Source organism: Myxine glutinosa, chromosome 3 (genome assembly GCF_964187855.1).
Source record: "Myxine glutinosa chromosome 3, kmMyxGlut1.1, whole genome shotgun sequence".
Classification (NCBI taxonomy): Eukaryota; Metazoa; Chordata; class Myxini; order Myxiniformes; family Myxinidae; genus Myxine; species Myxine glutinosa.
Window position 1 is genome coordinate 40,075,883 of NC_136263.1, and position 23,163 is coordinate 40,099,045.

Consider the following 23,163-nt stretch of genomic DNA (forward strand, 5'->3'; position numbering starts at 1 on the left):
TCGCCGACAAGTTCGTCTGGCATGGCCTCCGGAAGGCCGTCCGCGGCTGGGCCAGGACGTGCCTCGCGTGCCAGCGCGCCAAGGTGCACCGGCACACCCAGGCCCCGTTGGCCCCGTTCACGGTGCCGGAACGCCGGTTTGACCACGTCCACGTGGACCTGGTGGGACCTCTGTCCCCCTCGCGGGGTTTCACCTACGTCCTCACCATGGTGGACCGCACCACCCGGTGGCCGGAGGCCGTGCCCTTGGCGTCGACAACGGCGGCCGATGTCGCGCAGGCTTTCATCGCCACCTGGGTCGCCCGGTTCGGCGCCCCCTCAGACATCTCATCCGACCGCGGCCCCCAGTTCACCTCGGAGCTCTGGGGGGCGGTTGCGCAGGGGCTCGGGGTCCGGCTGCACCGAACCACGGCCTACCACCCCCAGGCTAACGGCCTGTGTGAGCGATTTCACCGCTCATTGAAGGCCGCGCTCCGGGCCACCCTCCGCGACGGCGGCTGGGTCGACAGGCTCCCCTGGGTCCTGCTGGGCCTCCGGACGGCGCCCAAGGAGGACCTGCGCGCATCCGCGGCGGAATTGGTCTTCGGGCAACCGCTGCGGGTGCCGGGCGAGTTCCTCCCCGACTCCACGGCACCATGGTCCGCGGCACAGCAGCGCTCCGCTCTGCAAGAGACCGCCCAGAGGTTCGCCCCGGTGCCAACGGCATGCCACGGGCACCCACCGACGCACGTCGCCCCGGAGCTTCGCACGGCGGAGTACGTCTTCGTCCGCCACGATGCCCATCGGACACCACTGCGGCCCCCGTACGACGGGCCTTTCCGCGTGTGGGAGACCGGGGCGAAGCACTTCACCCTGGACATCGGCGGTACTCCTGACCGCGTTTCGGTAGACCGCCTCAAGCCGGCCCACCTCGATGTGGACCATCCACCGCCAGTGGCCCGACCCCCACGTCGGGGCCGCCCTCCTGCGGGCGGACCCCCGGCACCGCCCAGCCCCGCCGCCACGCCGCCCCCCGGTCCTGCACCCATCCCAGGGGCAGCCAGGGGCATCCCACCTGGCATCCCTGCACCCCGGACGCCGCCGATCGCCAGGGGGCGCTTCGGCCGGGTCATTCGTCTGCCCCGCAAACTGGCCCTCCAGGTGCGCGGGAATTCTGGGGGGGCGCGTGTGGCGGACACAAAAGCCCACTGGCGTGGTGACATCATTCCGCGCACCAAGTGGGCGGTGGCCACGCACCAGGGGTAGGCGTGGCCTCATGATATACACCGGGCGCCCAGCCCGGGACAGTACAGTGTTACAGTGTAGTCTTACAATAAAGACATTTATATGTTACCGCTTGTCCGCTTCCTCCTTGCTCACAAGCAGCGCGCGAAACGCCGCGCTTTACTGGGATGAATTAATGGGGGTAGAAAAGATCAAGGTTTTGGATGGGGGAAGATAAGAGATGGTGGTGATGGTGGATGGTCGATTTGTTACCATTGTAGAACGGAGGAATACAGCATTCAAACCCACTAATTCCAGGTGCAACTTCTTGCCTTGAATCGATATTAACGTTTTAGCTTCCACGGTTCCATTTCCACCACAATGACAAATTCTGCCTAAATATCCAACCACACAAATTAGAGCCCTCTTGCCTTAGCGTGTTCTTTCTAAGGGTTTTACTGTCACACTGATGAAGGGTTATCATTGGGATTAACCTGATGTGTGAAGCTCATTTTTCAATAACATAGGCTACGGCTGACGGAATGGACTAGATGTACCACACTCTCCTCTAAGTTGTCTCGCCCGGGTTTGAATCCAGACCCAGCAGCTAAACTGTCAAGCAGGTGTTTCACAGGTAGGTTGAATCATCAATGTGTGTGCCATCCCACATGATAGAGCTAGGTGCCGAGCTAGGCAATCTAAGTGGATTAAAGAAAGGTTTACAAATATTAGACTAGTTAGGAAAACCATCTAAACGATGCAGCGATTTCAATAGTTATTTGGCAAACCGCATAGATTACCATTGAATTAAAGTGCAACATGTAATTGGCACCCATTATTAGAGCACATTTGAGGTAGTGGAGCTGAGCGGAATCAGATAAAATATAGAAATATTGATAAGACTTTGGCGTCTTATCTGGATCCATAGCAGTATTTTTCCCACGTGCTCTTCAAGTCGGATTGTTTAGCTCATGAATGCTGACTCAGCAGAGTCTCCTTAATTAGTTCCAATTCTTATCGACCCTCCAACATTGGTCTTCAAACTGCAACAAAAACGTTTAAAAAAACTTTAAAAAAAGAAAACGTTCTTTTGTCCAAGAAAACATGTTCAATTCAGCAACTGGTAATCATTGCGACCACATTCTTTGCATTCTCTCAATTTATCCCACAACTCCTTCCAGTTTGTAATACAAAAATGTTTCAATTCACACCCATATCTCTCTCTGCACATTAAAATGTTTTACTTGTACCACTTAGGCCAAACGTGATAAAAATCACGTCTTAAAATTATTGTTTAAACATGCCAAAGTACCAAAAACTTGTTGATAAAACTATATACTATCAAGTTGTCATCACCCGAAAAACAAAAGACCTCAAATAATCCATCACTGGTCTACGAATCTCATTTGTACCTGTCTCATTCTCATTACCCCAAAAACAAGACCTTAAATAAACCAATACCAATCCTATATGATGCCTCTGATTCCAATGCTCTACCCCAAAATTCATAATAGTATTTGTCATCATCAATCGTTGTAACTTTCTTCCTGGATTAAAAAACAAAAATTATTCTTTAAAATTTCTTGATTTTTTTTGATAGACATTTTAAATAATAGACAACAAACCAATCCTCTATGATGCCTCTGATTCATACCTGTACCTCCATGACTCTCCTTGAGGCCAAATTGCACCAGGGCCTTGAGGAGCAGAACGACCAGCATGAAAACTGCAATCATCTCGAGTCCTTGTAGCTGCATCTTTGCCACCCTACATGCCTTCACGGAAACACGACCTGCCGCCCGTGCCCCTGGCACACGGCCCCGGCTACCCGCTCCACCAGCCGCCCCGATGGGCCGATGCGATCTGATTGAAGGCGGTCTCAGGCTACCCGGCACATCGGACACATCACAAGTAGAATAGCCCAGTTCAAGTGGCAGCAACTGGGGCATTTCGATACACAGCCCCTCGCTTGCATTCATTTCATCTCCTCCAACACCATCCCACCCCTGCCCACCACCTTTATAACCCACACCCTCCCTCAGTTACCAATGGTGCACTAAATGTAATACCAGACGCGCACTGTTGGCGCACACCAATCAGTGCCTTTCCCTAGTGAGTAGAGACGTCACATCAATCCCTGCTTCACTCTCATGATGGCAAACCAATGGCACTACAGAGAAAGGGCACCACATGCCCAGCTGTGCCAAAAATGGGCATCGCCATACGTACATCCAAAATGAGATCAACCTGACAATGTGTCTTTTCAATAATAACCCGAATCATATTTTGAAACGTGGAATAAAGAAGTGTTGCGTTATGAGACACTGAAAGCATGAAGCGCAGCAGGTTATTAAAGTTTCCGCACTGGTAGCCGGATGTTTGATGGAAATGTATAAAAGATGCACCAACTTTACGCTTGGTCATTACCCTGCCCTCGCGATGTGAAAAGCGAAGTTAAGCATTCAGGTGCGTACGCGTGCCGTGTGCCATACGTGTCTGCATTTAAAAAAATCATTTTCTCGGCAACTGTTGGTCCGATTGACACGAACTGTTACCATAGAAGCTCCTCCGCCTGTATAATTGTTTTTAATTCATAATTATGACGTCATAGGTCACGTGGTATGGACACCATCTTGGAAAACGTTACCCCTCTATCTCCCAAACCGCTCAATGGAAAAAATGTAAACATGGCTTATTGTCAAGCAATCACCATGGCGAATAAGATATGTTGATGGTGATGTTATCGGGGCCTTAATTATGACGTCATAATTCGACAAGTACAACGCTTGATCTGATCAGTATGAATAAAACAAAAATTCCTCTGCAACTGTTAGTCCGATGGACACAAAATTTTCAGAATATGTGCGGCTCCTCCAGTAGAATTTTATAATGATAATTATAACGTCATAGGTCACGTGGTACAGACGCCATCTTGGAAAAAATCGAAAAAGTTGCACCTCTATATCTCCAAAACCGCTCCATGGAAAAAATTGAAACATGACTCATTGTCAAGCACTGCCCTTGGGGAATAAGATATGTTAATGATCATGTCATCGGTGCCTTCGTTATGACGTCATAATTCGACAAGTACACTTTTCCGATCATTGTGAATTTTTTTTCTCAGCAACTGTTGGTCTGATGAGCACGAAATTTTCACCATAGGAACGCCTCCTCATGTAGAATATTTTAATGAAAATCATGATGTCATAGGTCATGTGGTACAGGCGACATCTTGGAAAAACCAAACAATGTTGCACCTCTATATCTCCAAAACCGCTGCATGGAAAAAATTCAACCATGGCTCATTGTAAAGAACTCCATATGTGGAATAGGTGTTGTTTACGATGACGTCATTGGTGCCATAATTATGACGTTATAATTTGACAGGGACAACACTTAGTCTGATCAGTTTTAAATGTTTTTTTTTTTTTTTTGTATACAAGATCGAGGCTCGTGAAAGAGCTAACATTAATCACACAAAAAGACAAACCGACTGATCATGATCTATGCAACAATTATATTAGAGAATATAAATTTATGATGTCATCGCTCACGTGGTCTGGCAGCCATATTGGATCAAAGAAAAAACAAGTACAAAAAGTTTTAATTAAAACAAATGCCGCGTCGATGTTACACAATGCCTAGATGCAGCTGTGCCTATAACGTCGATGTTATAGGCACAGGACATTCCTATTGATTCGATTACTTGATGTTATTTTTGTGCAAAGTGAAAATATATCTCGGCAATTTCCCGTGTGTGGCGACGAATTTTTAATATATCTCGGCATTTTCCCGTCTGTTATTTCAGGCGGTGTATGACTGACCATGCCGCGATTTAAAAATATATATATCTCGGCAATTTCCCGTGTGTGGCGACACGTGAACGAAGCTATGGTCCTCTCTCCACATTATTGTGACGACGTATAAATTAAATATTTCATCGTGACGATTGTCATCAAATGGACGAATTTTTAATATATCTCGGCATTTTCCCGTCTGTTATTTCGGGCGGTGTATGACTGACCATGCCGCGATTTAAACAAAATATATATATCTCGGCATTTTCCCGTCTCTTATTTCGGGCGGTGTATGACTGACCATGCCACGATTAAAAAAAAAAAATCTCAATGGACTTGAAGTTACAGGCCTTTGAGAATTCATTTCGTTCTATAAAGGGCAACTTTCATCGGATTTTCTTCCCGTTTTTTTTCAAGTGAGTCTAAAACTATGTTAGCGACTGTGAAAAATGAAATGATATATCGAATTTGATTTGAAATAAAACTGTGTGAGAGAGGAAGACACCACGGGCCTACAAAACAGGCCTCAAAGCTATGCGAGTTAATAAAATGGTGGATATTTGTTTATATGAAGCCTCTCCCACAATGGGTGGAGCTATGGTTCCCAGAATGGGTGGAGCTTTGAGGTTTTGTCTTCTCTGCAAGAACAAGAAGAACAAGAAGAACAAGAAGAAGAACAACAACAACAACAGCAGAGGGCACTCTATGACCAGCGTCTTGCGACGCGGCTAAAAATGTTCAAAAACAGAAGAGTTGGCTCGCAACAAGTTGACTGCACAGGATAAGTATTCTATGAATACCATCTAGTTTTGCATGCATTGGACAGACATAAAATTTTGCAGATTAAATCATTCAAACAGTCAAATGATCCAAAATGTCTATTAAAAAAAAAATCAAGAATCTTTAAGAATTTTTTTTTTTAATCCATGAGGACGATTGCTTTTAGGACGATTTTAATCCAATAATCCATTACAACGATTGATGACAAATACTTTACTCATGCTTCCCACAAATAGTTACACAGAACATGCCCTCTGCCACTCAGACTTTGTTGATGGGCAAGAACCAACCATTGGATGAAGTCTACATCTACATTACAGCAACGACACAGCAGCAAAGCCAGTGTTAAATCCTGCACAGTCATCATTGGTTAGGCTGCCAAATTCAAGGTTAATGGGTTCTCGACGATTTATAAGGTAACCAGTGAGGTGGTGCTTTTTTGCTATGGTGGATAAATCAAGGTGCTGCGTCAGGATTTGCTGCCACAGTCTTGTATCAACTAAATGTTTCTAAATTTTCTTTGCAATATGAACCATTTGGGTGACCATTGTGACGTCACAGTGTGAACATGTTCCTCGTCATTCAGTCATCGCAGGTTCAAATACCGTGCTTCCTTTCTCCCATCTCAAAATGATCTCATCCTCCATGCAACTGATGAAGACAAATGATGAATTGCGAAAGATGATGGGAATAGAGCCTGTGATTGATGCTGTGACGAGAAATAGGTTGAGATGGTTTGGTCATGTGTTTAGGAAGGATGAAAGTGACTGGGTGAGAAGAGTGATGGAAATGAATGTAGAAGGAAGTAGAGGACGGGGAAGACCGAGAAAGACTTGGCTAAAAATGATCGAAGAAGAAATGCGGGCAAGGGGGTTAACAAGGGGAGATGCAGAAAATATGGCAAAATGGAGAAGATTGTCATGGGGCCTGCAAGGCTAACCCCCGCTCTAGCAGGGAAAATGGCCTTAAAATGCCTGTTGTTGTCTCCATGCAATACATATAATGGATCCCATTTGAACCTTATATATGTGTCAGTATTTTTTTTTTTTTTTTTTTTTTTTAACATATAAACTCAAACTGATGCCAAAATGAGCTTTTCGATGTCTGGGACAAAGTTATGCAAGTGACAGATGAGCATCCTCTGTCCCAGAGTGCATGTGCACAGTGAGCAGCATGTTGTGCTGGGAGAGGAGTGCTATTTTTAGCGATGGGAAAAATGATGATAAGTAGCTGTCACAGGCAGAGAATTAGAGTCTAAATGTGCCCGCGGGCAACTGATTACAACGGGCAGAGCAGGTTGTGAGAAGCAAAAGCGGAGATGTCTGCTACAAAATCCACGAAAAAAACAATCCTTTTGATTGACAGCCTAACATATATAAATAAATATATAACCTCGCATGCATGCACCTATGGTTCAATTGTTGACGAGGATACTGTTATTGCAGAAGAAGCAAAAGTAAATACTAAAATTGTGAATCACTTACCAAAAAAACAAAACAAACCCTGAAGAAGGGAGAGAGCAAGTGACAATGCTGGCCAAAGCATTCTGGGTAAAACCATGATGGAGGCCAACATATAGTCACGTGTGCTATGGAACAGAGAGAAGTGCATCATTAAGTTATATGCAAAGGAGAACAGCAAATCAGCTGAAGTTCACAGGAGACTGTCCGCATAGTTCCTTATTTTCATAGTGATATTTACCCCTCACACGCGAATCGAAAAGCAGGGTTAAGCAAATGCTTCATTTTGTCTGTCTGTCTACAAACTGTCTACTGTCTACAAACTGTCTACAAAATATCAGTTTGTATGATCGAGAAACAACACGAGATCGAGCCCATCTCTCTTGACGTATCTCGAGCTTTCAATACATTCTGGCATCCCACCTTGCTCTCCGAACTGTCTGCCTATGGAATCCATGGCCAACTCCACTCTTGGATTACTGACTTCCTCCACTCTCACATCCAATGTGTATCTATCAACAGAATCCTGTCTTCTCCTCTCCCTGCCAAGGATGGAGTACTCCAAGGCATTGTTCTCAGCCCCGTCTTATTGTTAATCTTCATAAGTGATCTCATTGATTCCCTGGAAAATCATCTTTGGTAATGACTCCACTCTCTGTTGTTGAAGACCCGGAGAGAAGAATGATTGGAATTTAAAAAAATTTATTAAAAGATTTCAGAATGGTTAAACACTTGGAATTTTTCTTTCAATCCAGAAAAATCCCTCTCTCTCTCCCTCTCTCCCTCTCTCCCTCTCTCCTCTCTCTCTCTCTCTCTCTCTCTCTCTCTCTCTCTCTCTCCAAAAGGACCATATGGCAAATCCTCCCATCTACCTTCTCAACAATCCCCTTGAAGAGGTTGTCACTTAAACTCTTGGGTGCCACTCTCAGCAAGGATCTCTCTTGGGCAAGCCACATTTAAAAGTTGGCCTCAAAAGCCAGATGCCGATTGGGCATCTCTGTCCTAAAAGGTTCTTCATTGGCACACCTGAGCTCCTATCCACCTACAAGGCTTTCATCCACACCTTGAAGGAGTACTGCTCTCCGCTCTGGTCTGATTCCCCTGCCTAACATCTTGCTCAGCTTGATTCTGTGGCAAAACAGGCTTTCTAGCTATATCATTGGAATCTCTCACGATGAAGCTGAGTCTATGGGGCTATCACTTCACCATCGCTGAAAGGTCAGTGGTCTCTCTGTCTTCTGCCTCATTTATGGTTTTGCAACCTCTGCTCTCTATGTGCTCTGTGCCCCTCCTCAATCCATATATCTGCAGGACGCACGTGGTCCACCAGCAAATCCCTCTGAGTGAAACTGCCTACATCCAGAACCACTGCTCACTTCCACTAATTTATTCCTCTTTTTCCCCACCTGTGGAACCACCTTCCACACTCTTCAATATCATTCTTCCCTCCGGGTCTTCAATACAGCTATTCACCTTCATCTCAAGTCATCCCCCATCCAAAACAATGGTCTTTTCTACACACGTTAGAACCACCCCCACTCGTCCCAAAACTTTGCATCTTGTATCATCATCAGTATCATCTTGATCATCTCTTGCTTTCTCCCATACCACTCATCGTTACCTGCATCCCCTGATTGTCCGTCTCCATCTACCTTCTCCTTCTGCCCTGCTGTTAGCATTTTCCCTTTCTCCTGCTGTTCCCTTTGCTATGTTGTGTCCTGATCTTCTAGCTCTTCCATGAGCCTCGACTATGTACACAAAAAAGCAAAGCTCGAACAATCATTGGGATCTCAAAAACAAATAAAATAGCACAAATGTTCATACAAGAAGCCACCTTGACATTTCGGATACCGACATCCACAACTATAGTGAGAATTAAATCCTCAACGTCTATCTCCAAGGGAGAAACACATACCAACCAATGTTCCATATTGGTACTTCAAAGGAAGTACAATGTGAACTATGACCGGCTATGATTGTGCTATAAATCAGAAAATAAGATTAAAGTAAAGAAAGCAACTTCAACAGTTCAGATTCTAATGGCTAGTGATAATAAAATAACAAAATATAAGCAAACTCGAACAATGTGACTGTGTCGCCAATATGCCTCCGCATAGTCCCACAACGGGTAGCTGCCATCACTCTGCATATGTATGGGTAGTTGTTCGTTGATTAGATAAGGTTCGTTTTTCTATCCAAGATGGCTGCCAAACCAGTGACCTATGACATCATTTTCAATCTATATGCAACAGTCCTGTTAGATGATATTTGTAAAATTTTGCATCGATAGGGTGAACGGTTTCAGAGATATAATTATTTAATTTTTTCCTTCAATCCAAAATGGCGGCCGAACCATGTGACTTATGATATCATAAATTTAATATATCAATACAAATGGGTCATAGATCATGTGCATGCAATATCAGATTTTTAGGATAAGGAATTCGATTAAAACATTTTGGCTGGTATACAACTTCACTTATGATGACATCATTATCATGCTTTTGTTCTTCATTGGGAGTACTTGACAATGTGCCAAGTTTCAAATTTTTCCATTCAGCAGTTTCCGAGAAATGTTTTTTTTTTTTTTGCTTTTAATCAAACATGGCTGCCACACCACGTAACCTACGACGTCACAATTATCATAAAAAACATTCTGCATGGGTGTCACTCCTACCCTGAAGGTTTCGTCTCAATCGGACATATGGTTGCTGAGAAAAACGAGGCTTAGCCTGTACGGGCGGACAGACGGACAGACAACCTGAAAACATAATGTCTTCGGCGACTTTGTCTTTGTCGCCGGAGGCATAAAATGGAGGAACTCATATAACATAGTTCATAGAGTTCAGAGAGTACCTTTCACCGCACAGTCTTGAGAAAAAGGACATGGGTGGTGTGTGCCTGTATTATTTTGTCCAAGGAGGTTTTTGAAAAAATCTCTATTTTGAAAGAAGGAAAACAAAATCTATATTTTGAAAAGGAAAAAAATCTATATTTTGAAAGAAGAAAAAAATATATATTTTGAAAGAAGAAAAAAAATCTCTATTTTGAAAGAAGAAAAAAAAAATCTATATTTTGAAAGAGGAAAAAAAATCTATATTTTGAAAGAAGAAAAAAAATCTATATTTTGAAAAGAAAAAAATCTATATTTTGAAAGAAGAAAAAAAATCTATTTTGAAAGAAGGAAAAAAATCTATATTTTGAAAGATGAAAAAAATCTATACTTTAAAAGAAGAAAAAAATCTATTTGGAAAGAAGAAAAAAAAATCTATATTTTGAAAGAACAAAAAAATCTATTTTGAAAGAAGGAAAAAAAATCTATATTTTGAAAGATGAAAAAAATCTATACTTTAAAAGAAGAAAAAAATCTATTTGGAAAGAAGAAAAAAAATCTATATTTTGAAAGAAGAAAAAAATCTATATTTTAAAAGAAGAAAAAAATCTATATTTTGAAAGAAGAAAAAAAATCTATATTTTGAAAAGAAAAAAATCTATATTTTGAAAGAAGAAAAAAAATCTCTATTTTGAAAGAAGGAAAAAAAAAATATATTTTGAAAAGAAAAAAATCTATATTTTGAAAGAAGAAAAAAAAAATCTATCTATCTATAATTCCAGTAATCTCTGTGTGTGTGTGTGTGTGTGTGTGTCTGTGTGTGTGTATGCGACCGCTGTTTCTCGACAACTACCGGTCCGATATACTTGAAACTTGCCAGGTATATTGCTGGGGACCCGAGGATGTGCCTTTTCAAGGTTTCATATTAATCGGACAAGTAGTTACCGAGCTATGGCGGTTTCTTTACCAAACTCCGCAAGCCGTTCGCTTTGGACCAAACCATTTCATGTAAATAGAGGGGGAGGATATAATTTTAGATATATATATAGTACGGGCATGCCCTAGTATTTTGAAAGAAGAAAAAAATCTATATTGTGAAAGAAGAAAAAAATCTATTTTGAAAGAAGAAAAAAATCTCTATTTTGAAAGAAGAAAAAATATATATATATTTTGAAAGAAGAAAAAAATCTATATTTTGAAAAGGAAAAAATCTACATTTTAAAAGAAGAAAAAAATCTATATTTTGAAAGAAGAAAAAAAAATCTATATTTTGAAAAGGAAAAAAATCTATATTTTGAAAGAAGAAAAAAATCTATATTTTGAATTTAAAAATATATATTTAAAAAGAAGAAAAAAAATGTATATTTTAAACGGGAAATTTTTGAAAGTGCCAAGTTTGGGATTTGCGTTCTACAATGTTCACGTATATAAGTCAATTTGAATAAAATAAAATCTTTAAAGGGTGTAGAAAAAAAACGTTTTTCAGAAATTCACTGCCGTTAATGCAGCGCCTTATTTAATGCCGTACTTTAGTTATTCATGCCTGCTGTTTGTGTCCTTTATGGCATCCCTAAAAACAGGAAGCTTCCTGATTGGAACGATTTTCAATTTTGTTTGACTGCCAGACAGAGAGATAGAGTAAAAAATTTTTAAATCTCATTCCTCTATGCGTATGCTCGCTTGGGACAAGACTCCGTACAATTTGCCAAATTCAGAGCCAAAGTACTACTAAACCACAGGTTCAAGTTATGATTAATGCACAAAATATAACATTCAATTGAAATTTAGTTCCTCCTCGATTACAAAATGACGCTTGTAGACAGACAAACTGACGGACAAAGTGAACCAATTGCTTAACCCTGCCCTTTGCTACGCAAGTGGGGAAGCAGAGGCGGACGGGGGAAGGTGGAGGTAATAAAATGAATAAATAAATAAAACCTCTTCATATTGGCTTTGTTTGGTGCTTCCATCTGAAGCACCAAAATTATGTTGGGTTCCAAGGTTCAAATTCCATAAACCGTTATGATTTGTCCATTATTTACCATACGTCGTTGTACATCTATTTACAAGAGATACGTTTACTAATGTTGTCCTGCATGATTTAGATACTGCATCTCAATGAGATTTCCAATTTCAGTCTCAAAAGTTGTTCTACGTTTCTCTTATTCAATTCAAATGTCACTTTCCTACACCACCGATCCATTTAAGCGCATGCACGATGTTTTATGAATACACTCATCGTATAAAGAGACTCCGAAAGTGGTGCTGCTAGGTCATTGTGCTATGTTGCACATTTGCTCATGTCAAAACACAATTAAAATTTTCAGCTTTTGCAGCCAGTTTAACAGCACACGTCATCCTTGTGCAAAAAAAACATTCAGTGGTGAAAAACATATATGTATAAAAGTTCTCCAGAAACTATTTAGCAATTTGCATTTTACGATGTCAGAATACAGAATTTTATGAAATGTCCAATAGATTGTAAATTTAATGTGCTGTAGCCTAGATACAGTCTCTGCAAGCATCATGGATGAGCTTACATTGAGGTGTCCATATTTACCTCCACCACTGAAGGAGGGGGGTGGGGGGTTAGGTTTTCACCCCTGTCTGTCTGTCTCTCTCTGTGACCAGGATATCTCAAAAAGTTGTGGACAGATTCGGACGAAACTTGCTGGACAGGTTGGGTGTGTGACAAGGTCAATCTGTTCGATTTTGGTGAAAAACCGAATCCGGATACAGGAATTTTAAAGTAATTCTTCACCATTTAGAGATAGAGTCAAAAACGATATATACCATAATTTTCCAAAAGGTTGTGGACGAGCTATGACAACATTAGGTGAATGAGTTGGGTAGGTGACATGAACAAGCCGATTAGATTTTGGTTCCGTTCCAGATCCGTCCTGTCAGTAGGATACAAAATGTAAACGGTTCAGCCTTGCGTAGGTTTGTTTGTCTGCTTGTCCGTCTATGAGCAGGATATCTCAAAGTTTTGGACGTATTCGGCCAAAACTTGTGGACATGTTGGGTGTGTGACAAGGCCGAATTGATTAGATTTTGGTGAAGATCTGGATCTGGATACGATAATTTAATTTTTTTTAATGATCATTCACCATTGAGAGATAGGGCTAAACACGATATATAGCACGATATCTCAAAAAGTTGTGGATGGGTTTATGACAAAACTTGGTGAATTAGGGGGTTAGGTGACAATAACAAACCGATTAGATTTTGGTTAAGTTCCAGATTCAGATCCGGTCTATCAGTGAGATAACACAGTAAACTATTCAGCCTAGTGGAGTTCTACATGGTGGTCCAAAAAGACCTGGACAACTTTGGTTGTTAATATATTTAGAACCATAAATGATACAATGATACCCCATGGTGTATATGATACAGAGAATCATACAGTTTTGTGAACACCATCAATACACTTCAATGTGAGCTCTGTTTGTCATGTGCAAGACATCAAGGCGGTACACGAGATCTGGCCATGTTCAGCTCATCATATTTGCGTCCACCAGTGCACATGCGGCTGTGATCTGAGAACGAAGATCCTACAGGTTTGCCACCTTGGTGTTGTAGACAACATCTTTGATAAACCCCTAAAGAAGAATCAAGGGGGATTATGTCTGGTGATCGTGGGGGCCAGGCAGGTGGTCTGTCTTGGCCAATCCAGCGACCTGGAAATTTTTCATTCAAGAAGGCTCAAATGACGAAGACCCAATGAGAGGGAGCGCTGTCCTGTTGAAAAACCACATCATGTTGCAGGTCTTCAACCTATGGGAAGGCGAATCCTTCCAACATGTTCATGTAAATTGTTGAGATCACTGTATCCTCTGTAAAGAAAAACGGACCCACCAAGCGGTCATGGAGAAGGCCACACCAATGAACCTTTGGACTGTCACATTTGAGTTCAATGACCATATGGGGGTTTTCAGAGCCCCAGATCCTCACATTGTGCCAGTTGACCTTCCTTGATACATGAAAGCAAGCGTTGTCTGTGAACATGACCTTTTTCAGGTAATCTTCGTCATCCTCAATGCGACTGAGCATTTCCAAGGCAAACGCCTTGTGTTTGATTCCGTCATTTGGGTCGAGTTCCTGCAGAATTTGCACCTTATAGGCAAAAAGCTCCAGTCTTTTATGCAAAGTCCCGTGTACAGTGGTGGTTGGTAATCCCAGTTCTCTGGATGTGCGTCGGATTGATTTTCTGGGACTTTGTTGAAATTATTCACGCACTGTTCAACGTCTGCTGCACTTGTGCTTGGTCGACCGGAACTTTTTCTCTTTCTGACAACTTCCATTCTTCTTAAACCCCTTGTACTACTCTAATACTAGGCTGTGATGGCAGATTCCTTCCATATCTTGAACGGAAATTACGCTGAACTTGTGTGTCGGATCTCGTCTCGATGAACCATTTGATGCACTGAGCTTTCTCCTGTAGAGTCGCCATTTTCCACCAGACCGGTTTGCATTAAACCACCAGAACGGAAAATAAAGAAAACTTTATGAGTTTCTGTATCGTATAAAACAAAGGGTATATCCTAAATATATTAACAACCAAAGTTATCCAGATCTTTTTGGAATACCCCATAGTGTTAATTACATGTAGAGATAAGTACATGCAAGTAAACATCACATTTTATGCCTGGATGTTCAAAAAGGGAAACCTTCATGAGATGACCAATCAATAAAGGCAATTAATAATGTATTCGTTTTCGTGTCGTAAATTTATTCTCTTATATACAGTAGGAGTGGACGACTGTAATGTCATTGCTCTTACCAGATTGGTTCTCACAATGTCTCAAACTCACAAGTTTTGTTGTTACATGATGAAGAAGCACAAAAAGCATGTGCAGAAGTACGTGAGGACTGTTCAAGGTACCCCATTTTTGACATGTTCTGGAGTCCACACAGAAGAAGACCCATTTCAATCAAACTCTTTCACAATGAATCTCCAAAGATCTTGGACTCCTTCAGGAAAGGGTGCTGAAGGAATGGGAGAGCCTGGAATGAGGAGAGAGTGTGGCCTCTGCTTCCTCATTATGTACAAAGCTTGAATCCTCTGCGTCATCACAAACTACCCCCTGGAGGCATCCAAAGCTGAAGTAACTCTGGAGAAAGTGCTGTCCCTGCTCAATGAAACACCATTGTAGAAAGGTCATGGTGAAGCTGAGCAAGATGGTGCACGTTTGAATGGATAGGTCTCCTGCAGACAACACATCATATCAGGGACAATACAGGTTAATCTCTGCGATGCATAGTAGAGGCAAAATACTCGTCACCAAGGTGTTGAAGCCTCCCTGTGCCAAAAATCCAATATTAGCTATTTGTTTTCTTCTTGCCCATAAGGATTTACAATGAAGCAAAACCAAATGAAGGGAAGTTCAAAGTTGGTGAGGTCAAGAAAGATGAAGTGAAAGCTGGAGACATATTATGGAATAGACATGTCTGAATCTGGACCATCTGAGAAACCTGCCCCATTGGAAAATGACACTCATGACGATGAGATCAGCAATGCCTTCAATGCTTCCCACCATGCACCTGTTATAGAAATACTTTCAAAAGGTGCTTTGATGAGCTAGGGGAAGATAATAATGATAGAAACAGAAATTCAAAGTGAAACGATTAATTATTTGAGACGAGCTTGAGTACCCAGCATTGCCGAGTTTGGAGTTTGTTTGAACCCCGAGTTTGGAGTTTGTAACTTAAAAGATGTAGCTGTGCATAGAACACATACAAGCAGAGAAAGAGAGAGCGAGAGTGAGAGGTTTCTTTTGCCTTTTATAGGTATGCAATACATGACCAAACGTATGCGGACACCCCTTCTAATTAGTGGATTCGGCTGTTTCAGCCACACCTATTGCTGACAGGTATATATATATATATATATATATATATATATATATATATATATATATATATATATATATATATATATATATATATATATATATAATCAAGCACGCAGCCATGCAATCTCCATAGACAAACATTGGCAGTATAATGGGCAGTACTGAAGAGCTCATTGACTTTCAACGTGGCACCGTCATAGGATGCCACCTTTCCAACAAGTCAGTTCATCAAATTTCTGCCCTGCTGGAGCTGCCCTGGTCAACTGCAAGTGCTGTTATTGTGAAGTGGAAACGTCTATGAGCAACAACAGCTCAGCCGCAAAGTGTTAGGCCACACAACCTCACAGAATGGGACCACCAAGTGCTGGAGCACGTAGCACAGAAAAATCGTCTGCCCTTGGTTGCAGCACTCACTACCGAGTTCCAAACTGCCTCTGGAAGCAACGTCAGCACAACAACTGTTCATCGGGAACTTCATGAAATGGGTTTCCATGGCCGAGCAGCCGCACACAAGCCTAAGATCACCATGCGCAAAGCCAAGCATCGGCTGGAGTGGTGTAAAGCTCGCCGCCATTGGACACTGGAGCAGTGGATACGCGTTCTCTGGAGTGATGAATCACACTTCGCCATTTGGCAGTCCAATGGACGAATCGGCAGATGCCAGGAGAACGCAACTGCCTGAATGAATCGTGCCAACTGTAAAGTTTGGTGGAGGAGAAATAATGGTCTGGGGCTGTTTTCATGGTTCGGGCTCAGCCCCTTAGTTCCAGTGAAGGGAAATCTTAATGTTACAGCATATAATGACATTCTAGACGATTTTGTGCTTCCAACTTTGCGGCAACAGTTTGGGGAAGGCCCTTTCCTGTTTCAGCATCACAATGCCCTGGTGCACAAAGTGAGGTTCATGCAGAAATGGTTTGTCAAGATCTGTGTGGAAGAACCTGTCTGGCCTGCACAGAGCCCTGACCTCAATCCCATCGAACACCTTTGGGATGAATTGGAACGCCGACTGCGAGCCAGACCTAATCGCCCAACATCAGTGCCCGACCTCACTAATGCTCTTGTGGCTGAATGGAAGCAAATCCTCGAAGCAATGTTCCAACATCTAGTGGAAAGCCTTCCCATAAGAGTGGAGGCTGTTGTAGCAGCAAAGGTGGGGGGCGGGGAGAGGAGGGGGAGTGGGGGGTGGACCAACTCCATATTAATGCCCATGATTTTGGAATAAGATGTTTGATGTTCGGGTGTCCACATACTTTTGGTCATGTAGTGTAGATGGAACAGCTCAGCAATAAATGCCAGGGAATGAGTCACCGTGGAAAACTGATTGGTAACCTGAGACTTATTTATGACATTCAAGGAGGATCTGACCAATTCTGACATCTACTATTTCAGCAGCTTTGCAAGCCTTCATTAACCTTTGTGCTCATTTTCTGGAAGTAGTGGGATACTCACACAGTTTGCATCTGCATGCACCACCAAAATCCAAAACTCCAACTCACAACAAGCGACTCATGGAGAAATTAGTGCACTGTATGCACAATTTAGTATGCATGCTGCACTCCTTCCATGATTGTCCTCGTCATAAAAAGGATTGTTCTAGCATAGCTTAAGGAGACCATGGAGACAGCACATCAGAGATCAGATCAAACAATGCAAAGGTTGACTGATGCACTCTAATGGGAAATAAATAGCCCCGAGTGGGCTGACGGTCATCTCTTTAGGTTGTTGTTTAGACCTTTACCGATTTGGGGTGCCCCCAATTGTTGGTTATGTTTTGACCACTTCCTGTCTGACTGTCTGTTTGTGAACAGGATATCTCAAAAAGTTGTGGACGGATTCGAACGAAATTTGGTGTATGAGATGGTTGGGTGACGAGAACAAACCGATTAGATTTTGGTTCAGGTCTGAATCCAAATCCGGCCCATCAGTGGGATACAAAACGTAAACTGTTCAGCCTGGTGGAGGGTATTTGCTCTGCTGCATTTATTATGGCATTCCCACATGTCACTTGTTATCTTCACAGAGGTCATCACTATTTGAGCGCCACTTAGCTGAAATAGACCTTATTATGTTCTCAATGCATCGGATCACACACAGCACATCGTTTTTGTGAACAGCTCGAGTTTATTGGGGGCTCACGCAAAGCACACCAAGTCCATGGAAATCAGAGAGCGAAGAGGAAGTCACGTTCTAAACAGTAAAACAACGACCAATACTGGTGGAGCTTCCAGAGCCCTCGATAACATGCTGCTTTGATACAGAGCACATTGCTCCTCGTTTGTGTCCTGTAGAGTTGAACTCACGATTTATGAGGAAATGTTTGCTGTTAACCTGTTATTACACCTTTGAAAGCCTTCTCTGGGAGCAATGAATATCAATTTGAAAAACTTGTAATTCGCACATTTGTTGGCAATTCTACTCGAGAGATCTGGATAATTGCAGCTCAAAATGATCTTCTGAGAGCTTTTTTTTTTTGTTATTCTGCAAACATTCTACAGTATATAGCATAAGTCTTGCCTAGTAACATACCCGAGTTGTTTACAATTTATATGCAAGGTTGGAATGAACCATACAAGGGCGAACGAGTACCGGCTTACTGGAAACAGGGGCACTGCATCAGTGGCACAGTTGCACTCCCATAGCAATGATGCAACTAGCATCCACAGGCTGCATCTATGATAATAAAAGGCAGTGTCCGTCGGCCCGATCGTCTGTCTGTCTCCTCCATAACTCCAAGACTATGAAACCTAGCGGCCCCAAACTTTGCATGCATACACCTGGACCTCCAACAGATTGCAATGATGAAAACTGGATGTTTGGGTGTGATATAACACCCTTTTTGAAGATGATTAACGAGGTGCTCATAAGAAAGAAAAAAAAACAACACAAAAAAGGCTTACCATTGCGGCCCACCATCTTGGTCAGCCCACTGCCACTCTCTTAAGTCGCCATTTTGTTTCGGCCTATTCAAACGTGTCTTGCCTTGGAAACACGATTGATTATCATAACATAATTGAAGCATCTATCTATAATTCCAGTAATCTCTGTGTGTGTGTCTGTATGCGACCGCTGTTTCTCGACAACTACCGGTCCGATATACTTGAAACTTGCCAGGTATATTGCTGGGGACCCGAGGATGTGCCTTTTCAAGGTTTCATATTAATCGGACAAGTAGTTAGCGAGCTATGTCCAAAAAACGATTCAACCAATCAGAGAGCAGCGAGCTATCACGTGTGCCGAACGTGGCGAACAGACTCTGCCTCGGACGGCACATTTGAGAGCGTATTCATTTATTTCACGTTGGCAAACTATGTTGGCGTTAAACTATGTTTTACAACTAATTAAAACTAATTTGCGATTCATTCGCTTTCCTGCGCGTTTGTGCACGCTATGGCGATTTCTTTACCAAACTCCGCAAGCCGTTCGCTTTGGACCAAACCATTTCATGTAAATAGAGGGTGGGGGGGGGGGGGGGGGGATTGTCACCGTACTCGCAAGCCGTTCGCTTTGGACCAAACCATTCCATGTAAATAGAGGGGGGGGATTGTCACCGTACTCGCAAGCCGTTCGCTTTGGACCAAACCATTTCATGTAAATAGAGGCGGGGGATTGTCACCGTACTCGCAAGCCGTTCGCTTTGGACCAAACCATTCCATGTAAATAGAGGGGGGGGATTGTCACCGTACTCGCAAGCCGTTCGCTTTGGCTTTGCGAATGGACCAAACCATTTCATGTAAATAGAGGGGGGGGGGATATAATTTTAGATATATATATAGTACGGGCATGCCCTAGTATCATCAAAATCTGGATTCGCACATGAGGAATGGATGTTGTAGACTAAATAAATGTTCAAATTTGGAGTGAAATCTGACAAAATTCACCATATCGAGCGACTTTTATAACTAAGTGTATGTATGCATTTATTTAAGTGAGGCTGTCATACTCATTCTGGGGTTACTTTTTTTTAATTTCACTTAATTCATACTTCCATGGGATAGTGCGTCACTCCACTGTACCTGCGATCTATTTTTTAAATTCCTCAGCCATTTCAAGCAGAAGCAATCAGCTTGCTATCGCTTGCCAAGCCAGTCGTTCCTTATCACCCATTTTGTTGGAGTGCTTTCTGGAGTGGTTAAGCCGCTTCATTTGCCACAAGGCCGGGGAAGTTAGGGTGTGTTATAACTTATAAGTATAACACCCTTTTTGAATATGATTACCCATCACTTGGTGAATGCTATTCAGGCAGCTTTTGCAAGCCATGGCATTAGAGTAGACAGAGCTCCCTTTTTGTTTTTATTCAGACTGCTTTTGCAAGCAATGGTGTTACAGTATACAGAGCTCCCTTTTTGTTTTTACGTACCCATTTTATTATTGATCAACATTTTTGTGCGATATACTAACCCTCCCTTCCCTCCCCCTCCCTTACACACTCCTCTCCTCTCACCCTCTCTCTGCTCCACCTCCCCTTCTCCTCCCCCTCCCCTTCCCTTCTCCTCCCACTCTCCTTCCCTTCTCCTCCCTCCCTCTCTCTTCTCCTCCCCTCCCCTTCCCCTTCCCCTCTCCCCCTCCTCTCCTCCCCTCCCTTCCACCCTCCCCTCCCCCTCTCTCTGCTCCACATTCCCTTCCCCCCCTCCACCTCCCCTCCCCTTCTCCTCCCTCTCTCTTCTCCTCCCCTCCCCTTCTTCTCCCCTCCCCTTCTCCTCCCCTCCACTTCTCCTCCCCCCCATCCTCTCCTCCCCTCCCTTCCACCCTCCCCTCCCCCTCTCTCTGCTCCACCTTCCCTTCTCCACCCCCTCCCCTTCTCTTTCTCCTCCCCTTCCCCCCCCCCCTTCCACCTCCCCTTCCCTTCTCCTCCCTCTCTCTTCTCCTCCTCTCCCCTTCTCCTTCCCTTCTCCTCCCCCTCCCCTTCCCCTCTCCTCCCCTCCCTTCCACCCTCCCCTCCCCCTCTCTCTGCTCCACCTTCCCTTCTCCTCCCCCTCCCCTTCTCTTTCTCCTCCCCTTCCCCCCCCCCCTCCACCTCCCCTTCCCTTCTCCTCCCTCTCTCTTCTCCTCCTCTCCCCTTCTCCTTCCCTCCACCTCCCCCTCCCCTTCCCCTCTCCTCCCCTCCCTTCCACCCTCCCCTCCCCCTCTCTCTGCTCCACCTTCCCTTCTCCTCCCCCTCCACTTCTCTTTCTCCTCCCCTTCCCTTTTCCTCCCCCTCCACCTCCCCTTCCCTTCTCCTCCCCTCCCCTTTTCTTTTCCCTCCCCTTCCCTTCTCCTCCACCTCCCCTTCCCTTCTCCTCCCCCTCCAACCTCTCCTTCCCCCCTCTCTTCATATTCCCGTCAGGAAGCGACTCATTGTTACCCGGCAACGCTGTGTCCTTTTGCTAGTATGAAATAATAATAATCCATCCCCTGAAGTGGTGATGGTGAGTCAAGCTAGACAACCATTTGTTTTGATTAAATGAATTTTTGGGGGTATCTTGATAGTTAATTTCTAGAAAAAGGATATTATAGTTTGAAAATTGTGGAAGTAGGCTTCTGGGTAAGTTTCTCATACAGGCTCTTCATGTTGTAATGTCCATCAGGCATGGGAAGGCATAGCAAAGCTCACCCAGTGCCTGGAGCGTCCATGGTTTTTTTTTGTTTGTTTTCATGACAAATTTGTGATATTTTCTAAATTACTCACAGGAGTATTTTTAGAATTTTTTGACATAGTATATTTACTCCAAGTTATATTTAAATATAATTGTGACTAGGTAGTCTCTAACAGTTTCTCGTTGTAGTTCATTAGTCCAGGTGTGTGCTACCTATATAAATGTTTGCCATATATCATCTTTTTTTTTCCTCCTCCCCAGTAATAACCTTGGTGGTGCAGTAGGTGTTTGTCAAGTACAAGTGTACAATTGTTGTTGTTTTTTACTATAACTGATTTTTTTCAATATATAAAACCAAGATTCATCAAAAAGCGACGTGGCTGAAAATAAAAAGGCAACGCACTGACATGGTGGAGCAGTGGCGCAAACAAAAAAAGCAAAGAGTAAAACTACAATAAAAGAGGAGGGGTGCAAACACCGTTATATTTGGGTGAGAAGATTTGGTTAGGTAGGATTAATATGGTAGTATAACTGATTGCAGGTAGAGATGGTGCACTTCCTTGTTTGAAACCATAAAGGGAAGGAAGAATGTGATTTAACCGCCTCCTCCTTTTGACTTTCTTTATCTTTATTTCCCTCTTCCTTGTAGTCTGCAGCCACTGCTAACACAATCAATTCGTTTGGGGAAGTTGTCACGAGTCCATCAAGTTTCGGCCGAATCCGTCTTTAAATTTTGAGATATCGTGCCATATATAGTTTTGCCCCATCAATGGTGAAGAATCACTTAAAAATTGTAGTATCCGGATCTTCACCAAAATCTAATCAATTCATCCTTGTAACACACTCAACTTGTCTACAAAATTTCGTCTGAATCCGCCCACAACTGTTTGAGACATCCAGTTGGCAGACAGATAAACAGACAGATAGACAAACATACAGACAGGAATGAAATCATAACCTCAGTTCACCTTTGGTGGCACAGGTAAAAACAGGGCTGGGCTGATCTTTACCAAATTTTACATAGGTGTTGTACTGTTGGTCGTCCCCAGGTCAAGGCATGGGCAAAAAACCCTGCGAGGGAGAAGGAGGAGTCTTGTGATTTTGGCCTGTACATGAGGCACAGTGCAAGTGGTTTACTGACCCCTGCTGCAAACAGGGGAGATTATTAGCCACGGCACGAAATATATTTGCCCCACATCGCGTCACCAACCCCCTGCCCTCGCCCTTGGAGATCGAGCAGATGTTTATATTGCATTAAATACACAATAACATCAACATGAGAGAGAGAGCACCTTTTCGGCAAAGATAAGTTATACTGTATATATATATATATACACCGCATTATGAAAAAATGTGGAGACAACGTGCACAATTAATTTGAACTTGGCAAAAACTTTCATCAGAAGAAGTGAACCTTTGCAACATAGATGGTCCACTTTAAACATCCATCATTTTGAATTTTAATGTAGACGACTGAGAGACAGGAATGGTATTCATGGACAGATCCTTCTTTTGAGAAAGGTTAATTAAATAAATAGGTTAAAAGGCCACCATTTTTGTGTCACATAAACCCCAATCTTCCGTCAAAATTTTAATGGTGTGCCAAAAAAAAAAATCATTTCAACCACCGAAGCCAAAGCAAACCCCATGAAATGTGATC

At 43.0% G+C, this 23,163-nt stretch overlaps 1 protein-coding gene across 2 annotated transcripts in view; it reads right to left on the reverse strand.

Annotated features, from left to right (window-relative positions):
• LOC137423647 (A-type potassium channel modulatory protein KCNIP2-like) overlaps nt 1-23,163 on the reverse strand; it is a 223,387-nt gene that overhangs the window by 120,614 nt on the left and 79,610 nt on the right. The window contains exon 1 of one of the 2 annotated variants that reach the window (XM_068111006.2): nt 2,857-3,091. The exons of the other annotated variant lie outside the window; for it this stretch is intronic. Coding sequence (XP_067967107.1) covers nt 2,857-2,959 — 103 coding nt within the window. The 5' untranslated portion in view covers nt 2,960-3,091. Of the gene's footprint in view, nt 1-2,856; nt 3,092-23,163 lie in introns of those variants that run through there. 2 annotated transcript variants of the gene reach the window in all.